Raw genomic sequence first — 26,078 nt, forward strand, 5'->3', positions numbered from 1 at the left:
GTTTATTTAAGATTTCCAGCATCTGCAGCATTTTGCTTTTATTCGAGTCATATCCTGTGAGATTGACATTTATTTCTTGTAACACTTACCCTGTCACAGACATCCCTATTATAAAACAACAAACCGTCCAACTCATTGTGAGCAATCCCATCTGCCAATAGATTATAATTAGTGTGGAAATTATTTGCTGCTGCAGTCCAAATATTCAGCATATTTCAATCAAGTTTGATATCCTTCATTTCATCACATTCTATTTGGTTTCAATTTTTAAAAAAATGTTGAAATACTCAGCATCCCTGGCAGCCAAGTGGAGAGAGAAACCAGACTAACTTCTCAAGTTGATGATCTTCTGAAATATTGCCTCTGCCTTTCCTCAGGAACTACCTACTGGTTACCTCCACCATTTTCTGCTCTTTCAAATTCCCAGTGTTCTGCTTATGTGTTTGTTTATTTTAACTGGGTTAACACACTGTGAAAATAAACAATTCCCAGTGATGGCAGGATAATATGGCGCTGTGTAATATTTGGGATCTTGAACTTTTATGGTTTCCTTCACATGGTTCTTGAGAGTTTCACGTTTTTGTGAATTCATGGCTCCTTCTTTTGCAGCGCTTGTATGATTAACAAGCTTTTCAAAACATTTTATGATTACACACAGTTGGGGCAAAACTGGTTGAAAACATGGCTGACAAGGGTGTGCATGTGCCTCGTGAGACTGAAAAGATGATAAGTTCAGGTGTTATTCAATACAAGCGAGGATATCAACTATACACGTGTGGTACAACGAATTAAAATAGTATTATGTTGTTTGCATTATAAACACAATAATAGATACCAGGGAGTGATTACAAGGCTGTAATTTCACCTCAGGGTTCATTCAAATTATAGGCTTTGCTCTCACAGTCTGCCATCTGCATGCCTTGCCAGTGTGTGATTGCCTCAAAGAATCTAATTGCTTCTGGGTCTGTTCGAAACAGGTAAACAGACCGGGTGGTTTGTTGAGAACACATTGCAATCCTAATTTTAAGTTGCATTGCGAAGGCTGGTGGATGCCACATATTGGGCTGTCCTGATGAAGGGCTTATGCCCGAAACGTCGAATTTCCTATTCCTTGGATGCTGCCTAACCTGCTGTGCTTTAACCAGCAACACATTTTCAGCTGTCCTGTCTACAGACGAGTAGCGTGAAATAATCGCTGTGTGTTTGTTGGGTGCTCTGCAGCTTACACTCTGCCTGCAGTTTGACAGATGAACTGATCTTCCAGTCCAGCCTGAGCGCGAGCAAAGGGCGCAGCTTTCATTGGTGCTTGTGCTGAATCCTGCATTTTCATTGGTCCACCAACTCTTCTCCCAATTGGTCCAACTCAACTGGGACTGTGATTGGTGAACATTATTTGCGTATCTATGTTTTCATTGGCAGCGACTGTAATATCTCCCGTACGATTGGTGGCTGGCACGACCCCTTGCCTTTGATTGGATGTTGAAGGTTGTGGGTGGGACCTGCTGTCAGCCGGCTGATCTCGGTCCCTTTAAATGTCCCTCAACTGAAAGCTGGAGAATGAGAGGGCGATTGCTGTAAGGACAATCTGAGGAGGAGGAGGGAGGGAGGGTGGGAGGGGGGGATGGTGGTCTGAATATATCTAATGAGCAGCAGTTTCATCTGTGGGAGAGGGAGGAAAAAATACACCATCACAAGGTACTGATAAAGACGAGAAGAACAAGCACTTCCAAACAAAGGAGCAAGTCAATGCTAGCATCAGAAGCTGCTGCAGGCACAACTAATTCCATCCTTGTCCTCTATCTGGGCTGCACTGTGGCCAGGTCTCCCAGCACTAAGGTGAGGCAACTGTACAGCAATAGAAATAAAATTGTTTTTGTTTTCTGCATCAAACAATAGAAACGCAAAAAGAGAACACGTGAGCTCTGGAACATATTTATTTGCTATGATTGTTTACCGAATAAGAAGGAATGACATATAATCTATAATAGGAATATTGTGCGTTCTCTTAACATTGTTTATTGTATTTCTGGAACAACGCTGCATGTGCCTATATTGTTATTTACATATGTATGCATACAGTATACACAGACAGTGAGGTGATTACAATGATCAATGAAAGGGTGCTAGCTGGAGGAATGGCAATAGCTTCATGCCCATGTATTGGACGCAGCGCAGAATGAGAGTGCCAGGCTAATGTTGGCATGAATGCAGCTGGCTAGTCAACAGGACAATCCAGCTGATGCCTGTCTGCCCTCACCCAGTGCATTGTGCCACTGCGGTTTGTGGAGAATTCAAAGGCGTATGTCTTTTCTCTAAACACTTGCACAGTAACTTTAAAGCAGTATTTCTTTTTTTGTTGTTTAACGTGTACAGAGTGCCACATTTCAGATTAACCTCCAGAGCTGAAAAAAAATGTATAATTTTCCCCTTTCTCTAAACGCAGCATTTCAAATACATCACAGGGACCAAGTGATGGGAGCGGGTTCAACGGGAAGGCTGTTTTTATTATCTGGAGAAAGAAACAAGGTTGTTGTTATGACTGTGACTCGGGGGAGTCCGAAAGACAGGTGTTGGATACTTGTTTTGCGATCAGAAATAATGCGATCTCGCACAAACAAACCTGCAGTGTTAGAATTTTCTTTGCGTTTGTGATGTTTGTATCAAGTAACCGTGTTTGTATGGATAGTTCAGTTGGTGTCTGCTGAAATAGTAATTAGGGTGGGTGAGAATTACAGGGAGCCTTTAGTCTCAGACACCCACTACAGTGCAGCAATGGTCACTCATTCACTGCTGTCTGCGAAAGTTTGAAAATATACACAAAGCTGGTTTCCACCACCACTAGCTTTTTTTTAAATTAAGGTTACCTGGCACTGGTATCCGACGTTATGTTTTGTGCAAAGCCTAAGAGAGAATCTCCCGAATAGTCCAGTTTAGTTGCTGCTACATGTTGTCTTTGATGTGTCTGTTTTTGTTTGTTTTATTATCGACCTGCTCCCAGTCTCTGTGACCATTTTCAGCTGATCCTGTCTATTCGCTCTCATTGCAATCTCGCTAGCTCTGGCAAGTTAATGAATATTAAACGGCCTCAGTTCTAATCAGTGATCAGCAAGGGACTTGAACCTTCCAGATCTGTTTTATTTGCATAATGAGCAAAAGAAAAAGCCAGAGAAACTAGATGGGCAAAATTCCCCCTTTCAGGGTGAATTGTTATGGCTGGAGGAACCGGTTTAAAAATAACTTTGAAGAGAATTAAGAAATATTTGACGGGGTAATTGTGACAGGGCAGTGAGAGGGAACTGATTGGTTAGCTCTCCCCAACAGCTAGCATACCACGATGGGTCGAACAATCTGCGTTGCATCATTCTCTGTACAGTTCCCAGCTTACCTGCACAACGTAGAGATGTCCCAAATTTCGTTAGCCGTTGTATCAATATTGTTTACTTAAACAATACGCCATACATTGTCTGCTTTCATAAATTCCTTCACCCTGTAGTGTCTCTAAAGCTGCCTCCGAATATGTTCTGCACACTGAATTTTGAACAGCAAAAGGCCATTTTGCCTCAACGCAATTTTAATGGGAATTTACAGTGTCGGTGCAATCAGTAGGATTAATATTCAGGGCTGCAAAGCAGGCTGGAGTTACCGCTTTATTTACAAGGAAACGTTTCAATATTCTCAAAAGGTGCTGGTTTAGGGCAATGTGGGGCGTGCCGCATCTCGCAGTCCGGTCACGCAATATTGGCGATGGACAGAAACCGGAGGTGATGGAGATGTCAACCGTCAGAGAAAGCAAGGGGAGTGACGGGGGCTACTGCTGGTAATGGAAAGGTAGAGAGAGAAAAAAAACAAGCAAGTGAGGACGGGTGGCATTAAAGGCAAGAAAAAAAAGTCGAGACAGTAAACAGTTTAAAAAAGCACGAATGGGAACAGATGAAAATAGATTGGGAGAATAGGAAGAGAAGATACTGAAGAGACAATAATGGACAGAGAAAGAGAACAGTCCTTTTTGTTTTCAGATTGGCAATTCCGCGTCTCTCTGTATCCATTTACAACCTTTCACCGTGATTTAAAGAACACAAAGTCCAGTTAAAATCCAGACGATGCTCAGTGAAGATCTCTCTGTAAACTGACAAAATGAGAGATCATTTTTCTCACAACATCATCAGCCAAGGACCATGTCATTTCAGCTCCATACAAGGCTTTCACCCTCTGTATTTGGTAAACAAACTTCACAGAATGGCCACCAAAACAACACAATGGCTTAAACTCAGGGCTCCACATTTTCCGCAATTGTAATTGTTATTACAGCAATGGTGAGTGGGCCTGGTCACTGTGAGGAAATAAAGATGCTTCCCCTTGCCATTGGCACTGCCCCTGGCAACTGGTTAATCTTCACACGGTTTGTTGGGGCATCCTAGCCGAACCGTTCTTTTCTCATTTGGATTGCAATCAGCTGCGGGCTAATTTCAATTTGCACCCTCAGCATGAACCATGTGGCCACTGTGTGTTATTGAGTCTCAGACAAAACAGTGATCTTGATAGCTGAGTTTCAATCACTCAGACCCTGGGTTGACTAGAGTCAAGAGTGAATGTACCCTTGCTACCTTGGAACTGCACTGTCTACTGATCCCGTAGATCATGCCAAGGGAACAACATAGCACTGTGGGAGATGCTCTCTGTTGGATTAACATTAAAATTTCCCATGGCTATATTCAAAGAGCAGGGATCTTTCCATGGTGTCATAGTCAATGTTAACAATAGCACTAAAAACATATCATTTTGTCTTTTGCTATTTGGTAGAATCATTCTGTGCACAGCTGAGTTTATACATTTATCCAGACATGACTACAATTCAAAAATTGCCAAATGTTTATAAATACATTTGGGAACCACCCCTCCCATTATGAAATAATGCATAATGTTATTGTAGTGATTAGAACCAGGTGGATCTTATTGACTATGAGATCCCTGATTAGGGTTAACCTGAGCTAATCAGGGAGCCCTGGCTAACAGGGGCCCAGCGATCCAGAGTCGTCTCACTTCAGGGGACTAACATGAGGGTGATGTGGACAGGCTGGCTGAGTGGGCAAATGTAATATAATGGGTGGCACGTTGGCTCAGTGATTAGCATTGCTTCCTCACAGCACCAGGGAGCCAGGTTCAATTCCAGCCTTGGACAACTGTCTATGTGGAGTTTGCACATTCTCCCCATGTCTGTGTGGGTTTCCTCCAGCTGCTCCGGTTTCCTCCCACAATCCAAAGATGTGCAGGTCAGATGAATTGGCCATGCTAAATTGCCCATTGTGTCAGGTGCATTAGTCGATGATAAATATAGGGTAGGGAATGGGTCTGGGTGGGTTACTCTTCAGATGGTCTGTGTGGACTTGTAGGGCTGAATGGCCTGTCTCCATACTGTAGGGAATCTAACCTAATCTAATCGACTCTGAGCTGGTTGGTCACTGCAAGTGTACTGTGCGTATATAAATAACTGGTGACTTGGTGATGGGATACCAGCCTCTGTGCAGTTATTTTAATTATTTAAATGAAAATTCTTTCCCTTTACACATTTGAAGCATTCCAGGTTGCATGCAAAAAGAGTATAATGGTAATCATGGCTAAACCATGTCTTAGAAAATAAATTAGGGATAGTATTAGATCCAAGTAGGAAATATATAAAATTGCTAATAAAATCAGCAAGTCTGAAATTTCCAAGCAACATGGAAACTGACTGTAAAAGCTTCTATAAATATGTGCAAAGGCACTTGGTACTCCATGTAGGAGTGAAACAAGAAAGAAAATTCACTCAAAGGGTAGTGAACCTGTGGAAGCTTCCACCACAGAGGATGTGCAGGTCAAGTCACTGAATCTATTCAAGAAAGAGGTAATGGAAATAGCAGTGTTAAAGAGAGAAAATCACCTCGTGCAGTCCAATGAATGACTGTCCTCACAGGGAGCCCAGTGATGAATAAGCAGCCCAGGTAGGATCATTGTTTAGGGTGTTTTAGATCGACAATTATGGCTTTGAATGGAGTGATGGGAGTGTTGGTTTTAGATGTGTTGACAATGCTTTTTGTTTCCCTGTAGAGGGTAAGATTGGAATTCAGAACTGGAGTTGACTTCGATCCAGTTTGGATCTGATAACAGCCATGAATTCTTCACTGATGACCCGAGGAGCCAATGATGTTCTGGAGGAACTCCAGCTGCTCACAGCTCAGAACCTAGAGAGGTTGGAGGTGAATAAATACTACGAGGTGATTAGAGAGCTGGGGAAAGGCACCTATGGCAAGGTTGACCTGGTTATCCATAAGGTCAGAGGTAAGTAGCAATTGCCACTACACACTTTCTTAATGAGTACTCAGACACTTGGGACTGCATTGAAACATTCTCTTCCTTTATGCTAATCCTGGCATCCAACATGGGCGAAGCAACCTATGCCACCTTTTGCCTGTTATTGATGATCTCCGATAGCTCCTCACTCTATCTAGCTACCTCTTTACATAAGGATTCTCATGCCCCCATGTTTAAAATCTTTCTTGATCTCAATTTTGTTCTGTTTCTGAACCGTCCCCAAGCTCCAAGGGCCTCTGAGGGCAAAGTAATCTGACCTTCCAGACACTTCCCCCCCCCCCAATATTAGCCAAATTGGTCATGCCACAGCTATCCCAGTACTGAGGTTTCCTCTCTACCTCCTTCGTGTCCTTAAAGAGAAAATACTTGGATTTGCACCACACCTTTCATAATATCCCAAAGCAACTAACAGCCAATGAAGCTTTTGGAAATAGCGTCATTGTTGTCCCTACAGGAAGCGCAGGAGTCAGTTTGCATACACAATAACAAAGCGACAATGACCATAAAACTCTGACTTTCTAACACTGGTTGAGGTTTGACCCATTTAATTCTGATTCCACTTCTTAGAAATAGTACTGAAATGTTTTACATCCACCTTGGGGGGCATGGTTTCATCGCTTAAGGAGAGGCCAACATCACTGACACTACAGCATCCCCTCAATGCTGCAACAGACTAACAAACTACCTTGTAGTTTGTTAATCTCTGGAGTGAGGCTTGAACCCACAGACTTCCAGGTAAGAGTGCTTCCAACTGAGCCACATTGACATTTATGACCCATTTCAGATCCCACCTCCTTGACCAAGCTTTGGTCACTTCTCCTACTCTCTCCTTCATTGGCTTGGTCTCCATTTCTGTCTGATTATGTTTTTGTGAATCGCCTTGGGAGCCATTTATTGCATTACAATGGAATATAAATATAAGATATTATTGTTATCAGTTGTAATACAAAGCTTCTTCCACAAAATCCTGACTAATGTTTGACTTTACTTCATATCCAATTAAATAATGGCATACTTCAAGCTAGGCATAGCAGTCTATTGCAAAACAGAAGCCTCTCTGTGTTGCCCTGGCAACATGCAATGTAAAAGCCTAAAGCTGAGAAACAAGCCCTACTACTGGAGCGACGTTCACATTATCCTTGTGGCTGCTTTGATTCAGATTGTTGAGTTCATGGAGAGCAGCACTCAGCACTGACTCATTTGTGTTGCTAACATTAGCTACATTTACTTCAGTGGCTACCAGAGAACTTTTTCGTAGTTTGTGGGGAGCACTGACAAGTTTATTACCCTAATAGCCATTGAAGTCCAACTTGAATGGCTTGTATTAGAGGACAGTCAAGCATAAATCACATGACAGTACATCTGAATTCAAGCATAGGCCAGACCGGATAAGGACAGCAAATTTCCTTCCCAAAAGAACATTAATGATCCAAATAGGTTTTTGCAACAATTTGCTAGTTTCATGATCACCACTGTCTCTTCCAGGTTAATTTAGTTAACTGAATTTAAATTGCACAATTGCAGTGGTGTCATTCAGACTCATATTTCCAGATCATTAATCTAGACATCTGGGTCACGATAATAGCAACGTGACCAATATGCGATCATATGCCCATAGAGAGGAGATCTTCATTGGTTACTGTTTCACTGGGAGCCAGTTCCTTGAGGTGACTAGACTGCATTTTAACTACACCATCCACACTCTCTCAATAAGTTACACCTGACTAGTTTGGATCAGGACTTCTGATTGAGAGGTGTTTATATATCGAAGGAAATTGCTGAACCTACAACGCTACTGTTTGAAAAAAAACGTTGTTTGCCTTCAGGAAGCCCTAAAATGCTTTACAGTCAATAAAGTACTTTTGAAGTGTAGTTATTATCGGGAAAATGACAATCAATTTGGGCACAAGTCACTGCCACTGGGGGAAAAAATCCTGAAATTCCCTTCCGAACAGTACTGCAGGTGTCCCTATTTTCCAAGGACTGTAGCAGTTCAAAACAACAGATCACTACCATCCTCTCAAGGACAATTATGAACAATAAATGCTGGCTTAGGCAGGAATTCCCACAGCTCATGAAATTCCAACTTGAATAAGTCAAAGGAATTGATAATGTATTAGTGATGTTGATTCAGAGATTATATTGGCCATAACTCACTGCTCTTAACTGCATATCCTTTATATCCACTCAAGAGGGTTGGCTGAGGAGGGACAGGGACAGTGTTGCTCTCTTCAGTACTGCCTTGGCATCTCAGTCCACAGCTTGAATTCAAGTCATTGGAATAGGACTTGAACCCAAAAACTCTTGACTCAGCAGTAAATGTGCTGTTAGCTGAGTCAAGGCCGTACCTACTGAGAGAGAATGCTGGTCCCCATGAGATGTTGAAACAGAGACATTACCTATTGAAGGAGCAAATTACTGCAGATGCTGGAGATGACAATGGGTCAGGTAGCATCCACAGAGAGAAAACAATCTAATGACTCTTCATTGGCCGTTGAAACTGTGGCATAGATTGTCATCCAGCACTGGTCAAGATTATGGGTTCCAGTTGGCTCGGATATTTGAAGGTTGAAATACCGCTACACCACAATTTCTGATGAAGCACCTTCTCTGCACACTGACAGTTCAAAGTAAATCTTAAAAACCTGTTAATACAAACTGAAGATCAGAGCATTCTTACATTCTGGACACCAACTATTCCTCTATCAATATAATGAAATCTCAGAACGATTGACTGATGTTTATGGAATCTTGCTTTGTGCAAGGTGGCTGCCATATTGGTTAATATATCACTGCACTTGAAAGTACGTTGTTGTTTGAAGCACCCTTGGTATGGCATGGGGTGCTATCTGTTTTATTTATTTAGAGCAGTGTACTTTCTCTTCTGATGTTGGGTGTGACCTTGTCTGGGTGTGGTGGCGTAATTTTCAGTCCTTTCCATAAGAACACAAACTAAACATCAATGTGACAGCTGACGTGCTCAAACATAGCTGGCAGTTTTGGAATTAGAAGCCACGCCTTGGGTGGAGAGAGATTCAGCTATTCTGGGCAATTTGTTGTTCAGTAGGAATTTAATTAATTAGCATTCTATAAGGACCTGACAATGGGGCTATTGATTGTTTGGATGTGCCTGCATGCATGGGTGTTTGTGCATGCCCAAGTTGTTGCCTTTTACTGACATTTATAGTTCGTGTGTATGCAAGCTTTTGTTTCAGCTCAGAGTTTTCTTGACACTTAAAGCCAGTGGGGAATGCACATGGAGTCCTCCCTGTCCAATTTGGAAACAAAATAGCTTGCATTTATGTTGCACCTTTTCTTGATCCCAAAACTAATGGAATGCTTTCTTGTACTGTAGTGGTGTTGGAAACTTGGCATTAATTGCACAGCAAGTCCCCACAAACAGGCCATGATAATAACCAAATTTGTTTGAAGTGACACCAGGGAGACTGCTACTGCTCTTGTTTGTAAAAGGAGCAGGGGATCTTTTACATCCTTCCGAGAGGATAGTTGGGGCTTCAATTTAACATCCCCAGCCAAAAAGCAGAGCAACCCCAACTCACTCAGCGCAACAGGGAAGTATCAACCTTGGCTTTATGCTCAAGTCTTTATCATTGCAACTTGAATTCACAACGTTATGCTTCAGAGGCAATGATGTGCTCCAGCGTATTCCCTCACTGTTGGCACATCCTCCATTTGCTCAAATTCTTTGATCCTTGGATGCAGGGAGCCAGTCATAAAAATGTGCAAAGTGCACACTGATACACATGTTCAAAACAAAGCATTTTATCATGTACAGGATAGATTAATGTATTTACAATATTTCTGGATTAGCTCTCTAGAGATCTCCAGTAATGATACCTACTCTGAAACATCGTTATATGTAACTAGCTTTGCTGAGCTGTCCAGCATATTGATATCTAATGATGCCCAGTGTTTTAAGATCAATCCTCACCACTGCTCGTCATATTGTATGAGGTCTCCAGTTGAGTTACTGTCCCTATCCCCTTCCCTGGTAGGGATGTGCAGCTCCTGCTCAATCTAGAGAATTAAAGAAATGATAGAGTTTATTATCTGATAGCAACTAGGTATAAGTTACTTTAATATCAAACACATTGTTACAGAGACTATGGGTCATCATCATCATCATTGGCAATCCCTTGGAGATGAGGATGACTCTCCTCCACTCTCAGGGTGATACAGCTACCACAGGCTGTATTATACATGGGTCAGGAAGGCACGGGTGGGGCGTTGGTATGGCAGCACACTCCTTCCACTGTTTTCACCTGGCATCTGCTTTTTCCCCTGATGACTAGTCTCAAGGTGCTCAACGCCTTCCCGGATGCAACTCCTCCATGTTGGACAGATTTGGGCCAGTGATTCCCAGCTGTTGGTCTTATTTATGCAAGATCCTGCGATGTTCTCCCCCGAGGTTTTATAACACCATCATAACAGATGGCGCCGATGGCTTCTGCAGTTTTAACTATTGCTGACCTTTACATCCTTTTACAAAACCCAGTCTGCTTTTTGTAGCAATCTCTGTCTTATGAGAGCTTAACTGGTCCAGTCAATGTGAAATCAAATCCTACCAAACCATTTTGAAAAGAAATTAAAAATGGCGTCAAAGTTAGCTTTTACGAAGAATCTAATTGGTTAGCTAATGCCGTTTTGGGAAGGAAGCCCACAATCCTTCTCCATGCATTTTCAATCAAAGCGATTGATTCAGAACTACTGTCTGAAAGACCCAGCAAACCATTCAGCCTTATTTTGGCTGATAATTCAGTTTGGAAAAAGTGAGGACTGCAGCTGCTGGAGATCAAAGTCGAAAAGTGTGTTGCTGGAAAAGCACAGCAGGTCAGGCAGCATCCAATAATTAAGTTTCGCGAGTCATGTCCATTTTCTGACAACAAGCATCCCTTTGTAAAAAATGAAATGGCCAGCACCTCAGCAATCCAGATTAGTCAAGAAAACTCCAGCAAGGCAATAGAGAGAAATCATTTTCATACAACAAAATCTGGAAAACAGTCTGAAAGCGTGATGGACGTAAACTCAACAGAAACTTTCAGGAGAGAATTGAAGGAAAAAAATGCAGTGTTGGAGGCAAGAGTGGGTGGAGTGGGACTGAATGGACAGCACTTTGAAAGAGTCTGCACATCCTTGATTGGTTTTTTATTGTGCAGTGTGATTCTAAATTCTAATGGACTAAAGCTCTGCAGCCTACAATAGGACCTAGATTATAGTACTCCGTTAGCATACAGTGCTGACAAAAGTTCATTTTCAGGCAAATCCCATTGTCAAACAAAGAGATTTTGATAGGGTGCCTTAATTTGAAAGTAAGATAACTAGAATGATTCAACAGTGAGAGTTCAATTTACATCAAAAACTGAAGGGAGGACTTAGCATCAGTGAGTCTATAAATGAATGAGGAGGCATGGAATGAATAAGTCAACACCAACCACTTCTCTCAGTGTAAATCCCGTGTTGTTCCTTTCAGTTCACGCCAAGACTATGTCATCTGTGGAGAGAGAAACGGTTGATGTCTCAAGTCTGAAATGACTGCTTCAGGATTTCCAACTCAGCCTGCATTTTCTGTTTCTATTCCTGAAGTATTTGGTTGCCAACTCTGGTTGTGATGCATTCCTGGAGATTACATCACTTGCCTTCTCACTAATCCACCCAGTGGCTTTTCTGTCATCTTTAATAGTGTTAGAATCAATTACAAAATAGGTGTTCAATCAAAATTGAGAAAGCCACATACTCTTCTGGAGTTTTATGATGATCTTTTTTCTTGAGGTTGTCATGGAGATTGATCATTGATTCCTGGAAGCTTGGACACCAAATACCAGCTTTAATAACAGTCCTGAAACTATTTAGCAATTTTGGTAACCTTCTTCAGATTCCTAGAATCCCTACAGTGTGGAAACAGGCCCTTCAGCCCAACAACTCCACACTGACCCTACAAAGAATAGCCCATACCAATATCCAATATTTACCCTGATTAATGCACCTAACACATCCCTGAACATTATGGGCAGTTTAGCATGGCCACTTCACCTAACCTGCACATCTTTGGATTGTGGGAGGAAACCCACACAGACATGTGCAAACTCTACACAGCCCGAGGTTAGAATTGAACCCAGGTCCCTGGTAATGGGAGGCAGCAGTGCTAACCACTGAGCCACTGTGCCACTCCAACAAGCTATCTGCACAAGTGGCAGTGGTGGGATTAAATACTTGAATCCATCCAGTAGTGGATGTCTTTGCATGTGATACTGTTCCAGGGTTACAGATTATATCCAACCCTTTCAATTCAACGCTGGATGGTTCAGACATTGCACTGGAACTGTGCAATCGCATCTTGTACCCAGCAAGGTCCTATTGGATAGTGAGCTCCCTCAAATGGCAGTAAGAGGTACCACAGCTTTTCAGTGCCTAGCACTCCTTGATCCAATGATGTGTACTCCACACATTGAGACCGACGCAAGTTGGGAGCACAGCTCAGGTCTCCCATCCAGTGAGACTTGGGCTTGAGAGAAAGCTCGCATTGTTAACCCAACCCATCCCATAATCAAATGTCTATGTGGTCTCTCCAGCCATGTTTGGAACTTCACCCAGCTCTACAACAGTCTAAGACCTTTGACTTCCTGTAAATCTGGCCTCTGGCAGATCTTCACTTGCATTACCCCATTAGCAGCTGTATCTTTCTTGTGTAGACTTTGAACTTTAGAATCCTGTCCTACCTCTACATAAGTCTCTCTTCCTTTAAGACACCATTAAAATTTCTCTCTCTGGCCAAGCTTCTGTTCATGTATCTCAATTTCTTTTTTGGTTTAATGTCAACATTTGTTTGATTATGTTTTTCTATACCCTTACGGGTAGTTTTGGGTACATGTTTCTTGTTATTTGTGGTGTGATTGCTAAGCCTATAAACAAATGATAGGCAGAGAAAATCAACTAGTCCATCAAGTCTATTGCACAGCCAATAAAGACTATTGGCACTGACAACATTAAGAGACATACTGCAGAACCAGCTGTATCACTTGCAAGCTGTTGAGGTATGCTACAGTACTGATATTAACCCCACAATATCAAAAAGAACCCAAGGATGCCCTTTCCACAAAGAGCAGGACAAATCCAACCCAGCCAATTACTCCGCAGCCCCTCGGTCTACTCCCCATGCCTGGAGCCATTGACAGTGCTATCAAGCAGCACTGACTCAGCAATAACCTGCTCAGTGATGCCTAGTTTGGGTTTGATATAGAACACGATGTTGTGCTGAGAATTAATCTTAAGATAAGATCAGTCTAACCTACATGCCCCCAAATTTACAGCTGTCCATGTGCTTGTTCAGCAGTTGCTTCAATGTCCCTAATATCTCTAACTCAACTACCACCATTGACAGTACACTCCAAGCACCCACCTCTCTCTGCATACAGAACCTACCTTTGACATCTCTCCAATACCTTCATCCAATCATGAAGTGTAAAATCATGACCCCTTTTGACAGCCATTTCTGCCCTGGGGAAAAGTCTCTGGCTATCTACTCTAGCTCTGCCTCTCATTACCTTGTACACCTCTGTCAAGTCACCTGTCTTCTTGGTCACCAGTGTGAAAAGCCCAAACTCACTCAACCCATCTTCATAAGACATGTCCTCCAATCCAGGCAGCATCCTGGTAAATCTCCTCTGCACCCACTCTAAAGCATCTACATACTGCCTATAATGAGGCGACCAGAACTGGATACAATATTCCAAGTGTGGTCTAACCAGGGTTTTATATAGCTGCAGTAAAACCTCAGGGCTCTTAAACTCAGACCCTCTGCTAATGAAAGCCAAAACACCATACACCTTCTTAACAATCCTATCCTATGGGGCGGCACGGTGACTCAGTGGTTAGCACTGCTATCTCACAGCACCAGGGTCTCAGGTATGATGCCAGCCTCGGGCGACTGTTTGTGTGGAGTTTGCACATTCTCTCCGTGTCTGCGTGGGTTTCCTCCGGGTGCTCTGGTTTCCTCCCACAGTCCAAAGATGTGCAGGTCAGGTAAATTGGCAATGCTAAATTGCCCATAGTGTTAGGTGCATTAGTCAGAGGGAAATGGGTCTGGCTGGGTTACTCTTTGGAGGGTCGGTGTGGACCGGTTGGGCCAACAGGCCTGCTTCCACAATGTAGGGTATCTAATCTAATCAACTTGGGTGGCATCTTTGAGGGATCCATGTAAGTAGACCCCAAGATCCACTGTTCCTCCACACTGCCAAGTATCCTGTCTTTAACCCTGTATTCAGCATTCAAATTTGTCCTTCCAAAATGAATCACTTCAGATTTATCCAGGTCTACAACAGTCTAAGACCTTTGACTTCCTGTAAATCTGGCCTCAGAAACGCCATCTGCATTTCTCAGCCCAGTTCTGCGTCCTGTCAATGTCTTGTGTACCCTGTAACAGCCCTCGAACCACCAGCCTTTATGCCATCGGCAAACTTATTAACTCACCCTTTCACTTCTTCATCTAAGCCATTTATGAAAACTACATTGAGTAGAGGCCCAAGAACAGATCCCTGTGGGACACCACTGGTCACCGACCTCCACTACCACTCACGGTCTTCTTGCGGACAGCCCATTCTGTATACAGACAACAAAATTTCCCTGTATCCCATACCTCCTAACTTTCTGAATGAGCCTACCATGGGGAACCTTATCAAATGCCTTGTTGTAATCCATACACACCGCATCCACTGCTTGACCTTCGTCAACCTATCTCATCACATCCTCAAAGAAGTCAATAAGGCTTGTGAGGCATGAACTGCCCCTCACAAAGCCGGGACCTCTCAATTTCTGACCTTGGTGCAAATGTGGACAAAAGAGTTGAATTCCAGAGGTGAGATGAGAGTGACTGCCTTTGACATCAATGGCTTCTGACTGAATAAGGCATCAAGGAGACCCAAGTAAAGCTGGAATTATTGGGAATCGGGGGGAAATTGTCTGCTGGTTGGGGTTACATCTTTCTCAAAGGAAGATGGTCTTGGTTGTTGGAGATTAACCAGATCAGCACCTGGACATCTCTGCTAGAATTTCTCAGAATAGTGTCCTGGGCCCAACTATTTTCAATCGGTTCATCAGCGATCTTCCCTCCATCATAAAAGTCAGAAGTGTGCATCTTTGCTGATGATTGAACAAGGTTAGATACTGTTTGTGACTTGTCAAATACTGAAGCAGTCTGTGCAGTAAAATTCAGAGAACATTCAGACTTGGCTGGTAGGTGTCAATGAACATCTCCCCACAGTCAATGGACCCTCTCTGACAAGAGAAAATCTAACTCTGGTCCCTTGTCATTCAACCTAAAAGCTCCACTCTCAACCTCCTGGGAGTTACAATTAACCAGAAACTGAATTGGGTCAGCCATGTAAGCACCATGTCTACAACAGCAGATCAGAGGCTGGGAACCTTTTTTGGAAACTAAATTTGCAAATCTCAAAGCCTGTTGACAAGGCCCAACTCAAGAGTGTGATGGAATGTTCTCCACTTTCCTTGATGAGCTCAGCTCCAATATCACAGTGAAAACTCAACAGCATCCAGGAGAGAGCAGCCCCACTTCACTTGCACTCAATTCACCATTCCAAATATTCACTCTCTGCATCACTATTGCACACTGCCTGCAGGTGTGATGTCTACAAGATCCACCAGAGTTCCTTTTTAACTAATTCTCAGCTAGCGTCTAGAAGGAGCAGATACACAAACACCGACAAGATTCCCTCTGAGCCACATACCATCTTGACTTGGAACCTTGTTCCATTCCTTCCCTTTTGTCAAAGTCAAGGAAGTCCCTTCTCAACAGCACGGTGGCTGTCCCAACACACACGCATTGTAACTGTTCAGGAAGGCAGTTCACCACCGTGTTTTCCTGGGCACTTAGGGGTGGGTAATAAATGCAGGCCCAGCCATTGATGTTCAGAGAAATGAGCACAAGAAATTGGCCCACTAATAGATACGCAGGAAGATAAATAGACTGGCTTCTCAACTGGCTCAGGCCTTAAGGTAGAGTATCTGAGCTGGTCAGTAATGTTCCAGAATTGATCCTTGATATGTACAAATTGACTTCAGTTAAGTTGTTCAATAGTTGGCTTTGGAGTGCTTGAATTGTAGAGGGGGAACTGGAGTAGCTCTTTGTTACTATCTCCTGAGGACAGCCCAGGACTGTGCCATTTACCTACTTTTGAATGCCCTTCTCAGGAATGTCACCTGAAGTCACCATAAGAGAATATACGACTGAGCTCCCAGAGGATGGATGACACCAGTGCTGTGGTGTGATTTGATTACCTCTTAATCAGAGTGCCAGCCCTCTGCTATAGGAGACAGTAAGCCGTACTGGGCATAGTGGGATGGAGCTAATGGGGGTCTAATGATGGTGCAACTCTAAAAGCACTGTTTTATCATGTTTACTTATTCCTCTCCCCCCACCCTTTAGGGGGTTTGTTGTTTCTTTAGCATGCCACTTTGAGCAGGGAAGGAGAATATAATAGTGGATGTGAGAGTAGATAAGTGGTGAACATTATGACCAGTATTCAGTATTATGTGCCCTGCCCTAGTTTCGTGAGAAAAGTTCTAAAATATAAATGGAATGATGCTTGACACTATCTCTGAGCACCTGTCTATCAGGTGGATCAAGCAGATATAATCTGACTGTCACATTGGTTATTTGAATTAAACAGGAGGTAACAACTTGGCAAACTGAAACAAGAAAAGAGACTTGCATTTATTCAATGCTCACATGCTGGACATCTTAGATTCCCATTTCCCACCCCTCCCTCCCATCTCCCCAGCAAATATTCATCAAAATATGTACAAAACCAACATAACTTGAAACGTGAGGCCAAGGTTCCTCAGATTGAATAGCCATCAGTCAGTCAGGGAATAAAATAATTCATTTTATTTCCTTCTCACTTCAGGTACCAAAATGGCCTTGAAATTCCTGAGGAAGAAGACCACCAAACTGAAGAGCTTCCTCAGAGAGTACAGCATCTCCCTGTACCTCTCAGCCTCACCTTTCATCATTGATATGTTTGGGATCGCTTTTGAAACAGATGAATATTATGTGTTTGCCCAGGAATACGCAACTGCGGGAGACCTGTTTGATATCATTCCACCACAGGTACACAATATCTTAAAGAGCAAAAAGGTGTCAAATACTATTGTCCTTGAGTCTATGCTCTCTAAGTTTCTCTTCTTCTGACCATTAGTTTGTTTTCCTTTGCTCAAGGTGCAATCCTTTATCAAATCAAAAACGAACTTTAGTGCCTGAGGGTTGTCTTGAGAAAGAGGTTTTCTTTAGAATAGGATAAAATGGATAGCCATTTCATGAAAGCAGTTATTTTGTTCACTTAAGTTTAAAGATATATTATGTTATCCTGAGGTCTTCAGTCATATATCCCTCTCATCCCGTCTTCTGAAGTCCTCTTACTCTTGAAATCAATCATTTATTGTCACGTGTATTCACGATAAAGACCAGGGCACAGCACCATTCGCACAAACAGAAAATAAAATCAAAACTAAAGAAAGGTAACTTAATGACAGTCCAACTTCTCCTACTCACCTTCTACAGTCGCACACTGGGCCACACCATGTCACTACTACAGTCCCACTCTGGGCCACACCAGCACACACCATGTCACTGCTACAGTCCCCCTCTGGGCCACACCAGCACATACCATCACTGCTACAGTCCCACTCTGGGTCACATCATGTCACTGCTACAGTCCCCCTCTGGGCCACACCAGGCCACACCCTGTCAGTGCTACAGTCCGACCCTGGGCCACACCAGGCCACACCATGTCACTGCTACAGTCCCACTCTGAGCCACACCAGGCCACACCATGTCACTGCTACAGTCCCCGTCTGGGCCACACCAGGCCACACCATGTCACTGCTACAGTCCACATCTGGGCCACACCAGGCCACACCATGTCACTGCTACAGTCCAACTCTAGACCACACCAGGCCACCCCATGTCACTGCTACAGTCCAACTCTAGACCACACCAGGCCACACCATGTCATTGCTACAGTCCCCCTCTGGATCATACCAGCACACAACATGTCACTGCTACAATCCCACACCAGGCCACACCATGTCACTGCTACAGTCTGACTCTGGGCCACACCAGGCCACACCATGTCACTGCTACAGTCCCACTCCGGGCCACACCAGGCCACACCATGTCACTGCTACAGTCCCCCTCTGGGCCACACCAGGCCACACCATGTCACTGCTACAGTCCCCCTCTGGGCCACACCAGGCCACACCATGTCACTGCTACAGTCCCCCTCTGGGCCACACCAGGCCACACCATGTCACTGCTACAGTCCCCCTCTGGGCCACACCAGGCCACACCATGTCACTGTTACAGTCCTACTCTGGGTCACACCAGCACACACCATGTCACTGCTACAGTCCCTCTCTGTGTCACACCAGCCACGCTATGTCACTGCTACAGTCCCACGCAGAGCTATACCATGCCACACCCTGTCAGTGCTACAGTCTGACTCTGGGCCACACCATGTCACTTGCACTGTCCCACTCTGGGCCACAGCACGTCAGTTCTACTGTCCATCTCTGGCCCACACCAGGCTACGCCATGTCACTGCTACAGTCCCGCTCTGGGCCACACCCGACCACACCCCATGTCACTGCTACAGTCCCACTCTGGGCCACACCAGGCTACACCATGTCACTGCTACAGTTCCACTCTGGGTCACACCATGTCACTGCGACAGTCCCAGTATGGGCCACAACAGCCCACATCATGACACTGTTGCTGTCCTACTCTGGTTCACACCAGGCCACACCATGTCACTGCTACAGTCCCCCTCTGGGCCACACCAGGCCACACCATGTCACTGCTACAGTCCGACCCTGGGCCACACCAGGCCACACCATGTCACTGCTACAGTCCCCCTCTGGGCCACACCAGGCCACACCCTGTCAGTGCTACAGTCCGACCCTGGGCCACACCAGGCCACACCATGTCACTGCTACAGTCCCACTCTGAGCCACACCAGGCCACACCATGTCACTGCTACAGTCCCCGTCTGGGCCACACCAGGCCACACCATGTCACTGCTACAGTCCACATCTGGGACACACCAGGACACACCATGTCATTGCTACAGTCCCACACCAGGCCACACCATGTCACTGCTACAGTCCAACTCTAGGCCCCACCAGGCCACACCATGTCACTGCTACAGGCCACCTCTGGGCCAAACCAGCCCACACCGTGTCACTGCTACAGGCCACATCTGGGCCACACCAGGCCACACCAAGCCACTGTGACAGTCCCACTCAAGGCCACACCAGGCCACACCCTGTCAGTGCTATAGTCCAACTCTGGGCCACACCAGGCAACACCATGTCCCTGCTACAGTCCCCCTCTGGGCCACACCAGGTCACTGCTACAGTCCACTCTGGGCCACACTAGCACACACCATGTCACAGCTACAGTCCTACTCTGCGCCACACCAGCATACACCATGTCATAGCTACAGTCCCTTTCTGGGCCACACAGGCACACACAATGTCACTGCTACAGTCCAACTCTGGGTCACATCATGTCACTGCTACAGTCCCCCTCTGGGCCACACCAGGCCACACCCTGTCAGTGCTACAGTCCGACCCTGGGCCACACCAGGCCACACCATGTCACTGCTACAGTCCCACTCTGAGCCACACCAGGCCACACCATGTCACTGCTACAGTCCGACCCTGGGCCACACCAGGCCACACCATGTCACTGCTACAGTCCCCCTCTGGGCCACACCAGGCCACACCCTGTCAGTGCTACAGTCCGACCCTGGGCCACACCAGGCCACACCATGTCACTGCTACAGTCCCACTCTGAGCCACACCAGGCCACACCATGTCACTGCTACAGTCCCCGTCTGGGCCACACCAGGCCACACCATGTCACTGCTACAGTCCACATCTGGGACACACCAGGACACACCATGTCATTGCTACAGTCCCACACCAGGCCACACCATGTCACTGCTACAGTCCAACTCTAGGCCCCACCAGGCCACACCATGTCACTGCTACAGGCCACCTCTGGGCCAAACCAGCCCACACCGTGTCACTGCTACAGGCCACATCTGGGCCACACCAGGCCACACCAAGCCACTGTGACAGTCCCACTCAAGGCCACACCAGGCCACACCCTGTCAGTGCTATAGTCCAACTCTGGGCCACACCAGGCAACACCATGTCCCTGCTACAGTCCCCCTCTGGGCCACACCAGGTCACTGCTACAGTCCACTCTGGGCCACACTAGCACACACCATGTCACAGCTACAGTCCTACTCTGCGCCACACCAGCATACACCATGTCATAGCTACAGTCCCTTTCTGGGCCACACAGGCACACACAATGTCACTGCTACAGTCCCACTCTGGGCCACACCATGTCACTGCTACAGTCCCACTCTGGGCCACACCTGGCTACACCATGTCACTGCTACAGTCCCACTCTGGGCCACACCAGGCAACACCATGTCACTGCTACAGTCCCACTCTGGGCCACACCATGTCACTGCTACAGTCCCACTCTGGGCCACACCATGTCACTGCTACAGTCCCACTCTGGGCCACACCAGCACACACCATGTCCCTGTTACAGTCCCACTCCGGGCCACACCAGGCCACACCATGTCACTGCTACAGTCCCCCTCTGGGCCACACCATGTCACTGCTACAGTCCCACTCTGGGCCACACCAGCCCACACCATGCCGCTGCCTGTTACCCCCCCAGGGTACACCAGCCCACGCCATCCTGCCACCAGGGGCCCACTCCATGTGCAAGGGAGGGCCCTGCTCCAGGCTTTCAAGGCCAGCTGTCTCTGTAGCCACGCAGCCTCTGAAGACATCCTGTGGTGTTGAAAAGTGCTGTATAGTTGCAAGATTTCTCATTCTGACAGATACATGTGCAACTCAGGTAATCCTTCTTCATCTTGAAGCCAAGAATCCACTTCCATCCTCCTATTCAGCTCGGAGTACCTGATGTTGTCGCCAAACTCAGTCACTAAGTCCCAGAGTCCATCCTGTCAGCCTCTCAGCAGGCACTATGTCTCTTGTAGCCTACCCAAAGGTTGGCAGATTCACTGGCCTGTCCCTATTACTGAACTTTACGTCATCTGTCTCATTTTCCTTTAGTTTGCAGGCCTCCATCCCATTATGATTGAGGCTTCAAGTTTCCAATCTATTACCCTGACTTTTGGAATGGATCATTTGAATTTTCTTAATTTGAGGTCTTCTTCCATTATCCCTTGTTTGAAAATCCTCTGTTCTACCAATATGAAGGTTCAAGTCTGTCCTTCCCAAAAATAACCCAGTTTTCAGAAATTCCCATTCCACCATCTCTGCATTCAAGGACCTCAATCTCAATATCTTTTGGGTCGGGGGATTGAAGTTAGGATTGAAGTATTTAATCTTATTGTGTCTGAAGTTATATGTGGTTACCAAAGAGCTTAATATTGGAAACTTGTGTTTCTGTTCTCTCTAAGGTTGGCCTTCCTGAACAGATTGCCAAGCGCTGTGTGCACCAAGTTGCCTTAGCACTGGACTATCTGCACAGCAGGAAGCTGGTACACCGCGATATCAAACCAGAGAACATCCTCATCTTTGATAAGGAGTGCCGCAAAGTTAAACTGTCTGACTTTGGGATGACTCGTCGGGCTGGCACTCCTGTCAAACGGGTGAGTGGCACCATCCCTTACACCGCCCCGGAGCTCTGTGATGCCTCCAAACATGAGGGCTTCTCAGTGGAATACAGCATTGATGTCTGGGCTTTTGGGGTCCTACTCTTCTGCATGCTGACAGGAAACTTCCCCTGGGAGAAAGCCCTCCTCTCAGACTCTTTCTATGACGAGTTTGTGAGATGGCAGAAGCGTCGAGGTGCCAATGTGCCATCCCAATGGAGGCGATTCACTGACGACGCTCTCCGCATGTTCCGGAAACTACTGCCTGTTGAACCGGAGAGGAGGTGCTCTGTCAAGGAGATCTTCAGATACCTGAGCTACCGATGGATGCTGGACACAGATTGTAGCAATAACATTGCTGATGTGAGCTCTTCCTCTGAAGAAGATCTGGTGGCCAGGATGAAGCAACAGAGCTTATCCCCTGTCTGCACCGTTGCCAAGAGCGGCGTTTCCATGGAAACACCATCCTCACGTTTCTCCTCCATGACAACATCAAGCTCCCTCTCATCCAACAGCAGCTATGAGCGAGCAACAAGGGAGAGCAGCAACACCAGAATTCTGGTTGCCACGCCAATTGAAATCTGCGTTTAGATTACACAGTCTGTGTCCCAGGATGTGGATGGCTTGAACCGTGATAGGAAAGCACATGTTAAAGAGTAACAATTAATATGGAGGGAATGCTACTTCAGAAGTCAACACGATCCTCCAGCTGGGCTCAAACTCAGGCTTCCAATGGGGCTTTGTGTCAAACACAGCTCTTCAGAGCTTTCACCCTAAGCTGATTCTTATCCAGTTGTGACTGAGTTGCTTTGTGTCTTTGGGTCAGTCAAGCTGAGAGATGTCAAGAGAAGCCCTTGGCCCAACCCTAACACTTTTCAAGCAATATGCTCAATTTGTGTTGATTCCGTGGGTGACAACAAGAGAGGTGGCAGACCAACTGCCCAAATCTCAAATGGACATGACTGCAGCAAGGATCTTTACCGCTTAGGCTCAGCTCCTACGCAATGATCCTTCTTTACATTCTGCAAGAGGCAAGGATGTTGCCCAGTGATCAAATCTGAGGCAGCTCCTACTGTTCAAGTGACTTTCTTCTTAAGGGCTGGTCAGTGTTCACCAGGAGGATGGCTCAGTCAGCACAAGTCTTCACTATTTACACTGACCTTTCACTAATGTGACTGTCACTTCCTGTAAGAGATCATGCTAATCCATTCTTGGTTTTTTTAAAATAAAAACGTTAACACGAGCAATTTTCTCACTTCACAGTCTTCACCCTCCACCCTCCTTGGCACAGCCAGCATGTTAAGCTGCTAAATTTCCTAATATCTCATTTAATAAGACTGAATTTACAAAACCATGAGGTTAACATGTATTAAGCAAAAAAAGAATAACATTTTGAGGTAATTGCTCGAACTTAAGGAGGCAAGAGATCAATTAATTCAGTCGAACAATCTCGAGCAAAGGCTCTTGTGGCAAGTTAAATATAATTATTATGCTAATTTAATTAAGTGATGAGACTTGAAGGCATCTAAGCCACTTAAACCTCCCTAAATGTCTGTCTGTTTCCTTTGTTGCAGTGTAGTCCAGATGAGCCAAAGGGTCTGTTTCTGTGTTGTAGATTCTATGTTTCTCTCCTGCACCACTGCAAACTTGAGAAGACTCATTACTGCATTTTCTGTCCTTCTGTGTTTCACTGTGATCCTGACAGTGATGCCTGAACAGGACTGGTACTGCAGTGTAGCTGCCTACCATACCATTTATTGATTTATCACTTACAGTACGGTGGGCTCATTTACAATTGGTCAGTCAGCTCACAGATCGCTGAGGAGCGAATGTTGGAGACAGGCAAAGCTTGAGGAGAATGAGAGAGAAAGAAAACTGGTGGGTTGTAAGTAAAAGGGTCAGAGATGGAGACTGCAATGAAACCCATTCACCTATCCCACACAATGTGCAAAAAGTATTGAGTTAGGCCTTTATGTGGTGAGGATCAGAGAGTGGGAGCCCCGTGCGGTGTGCCTTTTAAAATCCAGGCACTTGCAAATGTAATGTTATTCTCATGACATTTTCCTGATTGGGTTTCTCATTTTCCTTTTTCTCTCTGACTAAATCAGATTTTGGTGCATGGACTTTGGATGAGGATCATTGAGCTCAGACAGTTTTCAGTGATACCTGCAGTGGAGATATTTTCATTCATTTTGAATTGGGAGTCAGGAAGATCTGGCTTGATATATCACTGAAAGTATGTAAGAGCAGTCGGTGGCATTTAGGTAATTTTACAGTGCAAGAATAAAGATGAGTTGTCTCTGATGTTAAGAGATTAGATGTTTAAAACACACAGCAAGAAGAACCTTGACTATATCACATGACTGTGATTATGGACACTGGGGCAGTTTTTAACTTAACCTGTCTAGTGGGAAATTGTCAGGATTCCCTTAAGTCAAGTAAAATATATCAAGCAGGGAATATAAAGTAGATGGATGTGGCAATCCTATTAGCAGATTTGGTGAAAGTGACCGTGCACCGCTGTAATTAGGGTGACGTTCATTCTGTCATCCCATGGGCTGTTGACATCGTGCCCTTATGGATAGTCGGCATAGCCAGCCAGTATGTTCCTGTCACCCAGTTCTCTTGCCTCCTGCCAAGCGAGCTGACTGGCATCGAATGCTTTTGCAACAAAAGCCTTTCCGGTCAATTGGATCATTAAACGTTACCTTTGGCTTTTGGGAAGAAACCCAGTTAACAATGCAAAAAAATAACAGAACATGAAAAGGTAATTGGGGCTAATTGTATCTCAGGACACTAGAGCAAGAATTAGTGAGCAGTGGAGAAATAGACATGACCAAATCTGTAGCAACTGTTTGACAGGGCATTTGGTCAACTTAGGCCAATAAACCTTCAGGCATGGTAACACATCACCATCCTTACCATTGCTCAGCAGTTGTGTTTTTGAATCCTGTTGCCTGTCAAAATCTCTCACCTTTTACCCTAGTGAACCCCCATCCTTTAAATAATATATATTTGAGTTTGTGTATCAAATAGATCACAATCCTATGTATCTTCACTGTGCTTACTAGAAGTGTTTCTAATGTTAATATGTGTGCAATATGTATGATACGGTACCACATTTAATGTATAATTTTACACTGGATTGTCATATCTATTTTTTTTATTGATCTGAAAAATGAAAACATAGGGCTATGAAACAGATGTCATAAAGAGAGCTTTACACTACCTGATGTGCTCTGCATTTGTATTTATCCTACAAAGACACTCAAGAGTGTCACCCAGCTGTGAAGTGGAGCTGAAGATCAGACCAGTCCAGCAAGGTTTAGTCTATGTGACTGGAGAGAGTGGGACAACATTCCACTCTCTCTCTCTCTATCTCATTACTGCCAAATAACATTTGTGCTTACCCCATCGTCAAGACGGCAGCGGATTTGGTAACGTCAAGCACCAATGGACAGCTGCATAATCGTTAGCATGGAATTTGAAAGGAACAATTCTTGGGAAAAAAACATTCACTGAAGACCGGTGGATGAACATTGCGAGAACGTCTTGACAAAGACTATATTTGAACTGAGAATTGTAGTTGACCAATACCATGCTTTATGCTAATAATTGGCAATCAAACTAGATAGCTAATGTCCATCGGCATTTAGAAATGCACTCAATTGCTTCTTGTAGACAACGCAACATTCCCATAGAGCAGCAAGGACCTCCCCCACGTAGACCCAGTCTCCAAGCTGTAGGCAGGGCCATTGGGCCACCAAACCTGTGTTTGAATTTCAGTGCAGTGGGTGTGTTTCTGTTCAAAACTCCTTGAAGTTTCGTTCCTCAGTGAATAGTATGTGGTTTTAACTGTCTGTGGTTTTGTGACAGCAATGCGTTCTTTTAGTATCCGGAGTTTTAGCTCTTAGCTAAAATGTTTCCCGAGCTCTTTGAGCCATACGATCGATTCAATGGTTGCAATACAATTTGTCTTCCTGTAAGACT

General features: G+C 44.9%; 1 protein-coding gene across 1 annotated transcript; it reads left to right on the plus strand.

Annotated features, from left to right (window-relative positions):
- Nucleotides 1–1,669: 1,669 nt before the first annotated feature.
- Nucleotides 1,670–25,190, plus strand: LOC132827864 (serine/threonine-protein kinase SBK1-like). The gene is made up of 4 exons (XM_060844617.1): nt 1,670–1,836; nt 6,085–6,315; nt 17,289–17,491; nt 21,894–25,190. Exons 2-4 carry the CDS (start codon nt 6,147–6,149, stop codon nt 22,677–22,679), a joined length of 1,158 nt encoding a protein of 385 aa, XP_060700600.1. The 5' UTR covers nt 1,670–1,836; nt 6,085–6,146; the 3' UTR covers nt 22,680–25,190.
- The last annotated feature ends 888 nt before the right edge of the window (nt 25,191–26,078 follow it).

This window comes from Hemiscyllium ocellatum, chromosome 25 (genome assembly GCF_020745735.1).
Source record: "Hemiscyllium ocellatum isolate sHemOce1 chromosome 25, sHemOce1.pat.X.cur, whole genome shotgun sequence".
NCBI lineage: Eukaryota > Metazoa > Chordata > Chondrichthyes > Orectolobiformes > Hemiscylliidae > Hemiscyllium > Hemiscyllium ocellatum.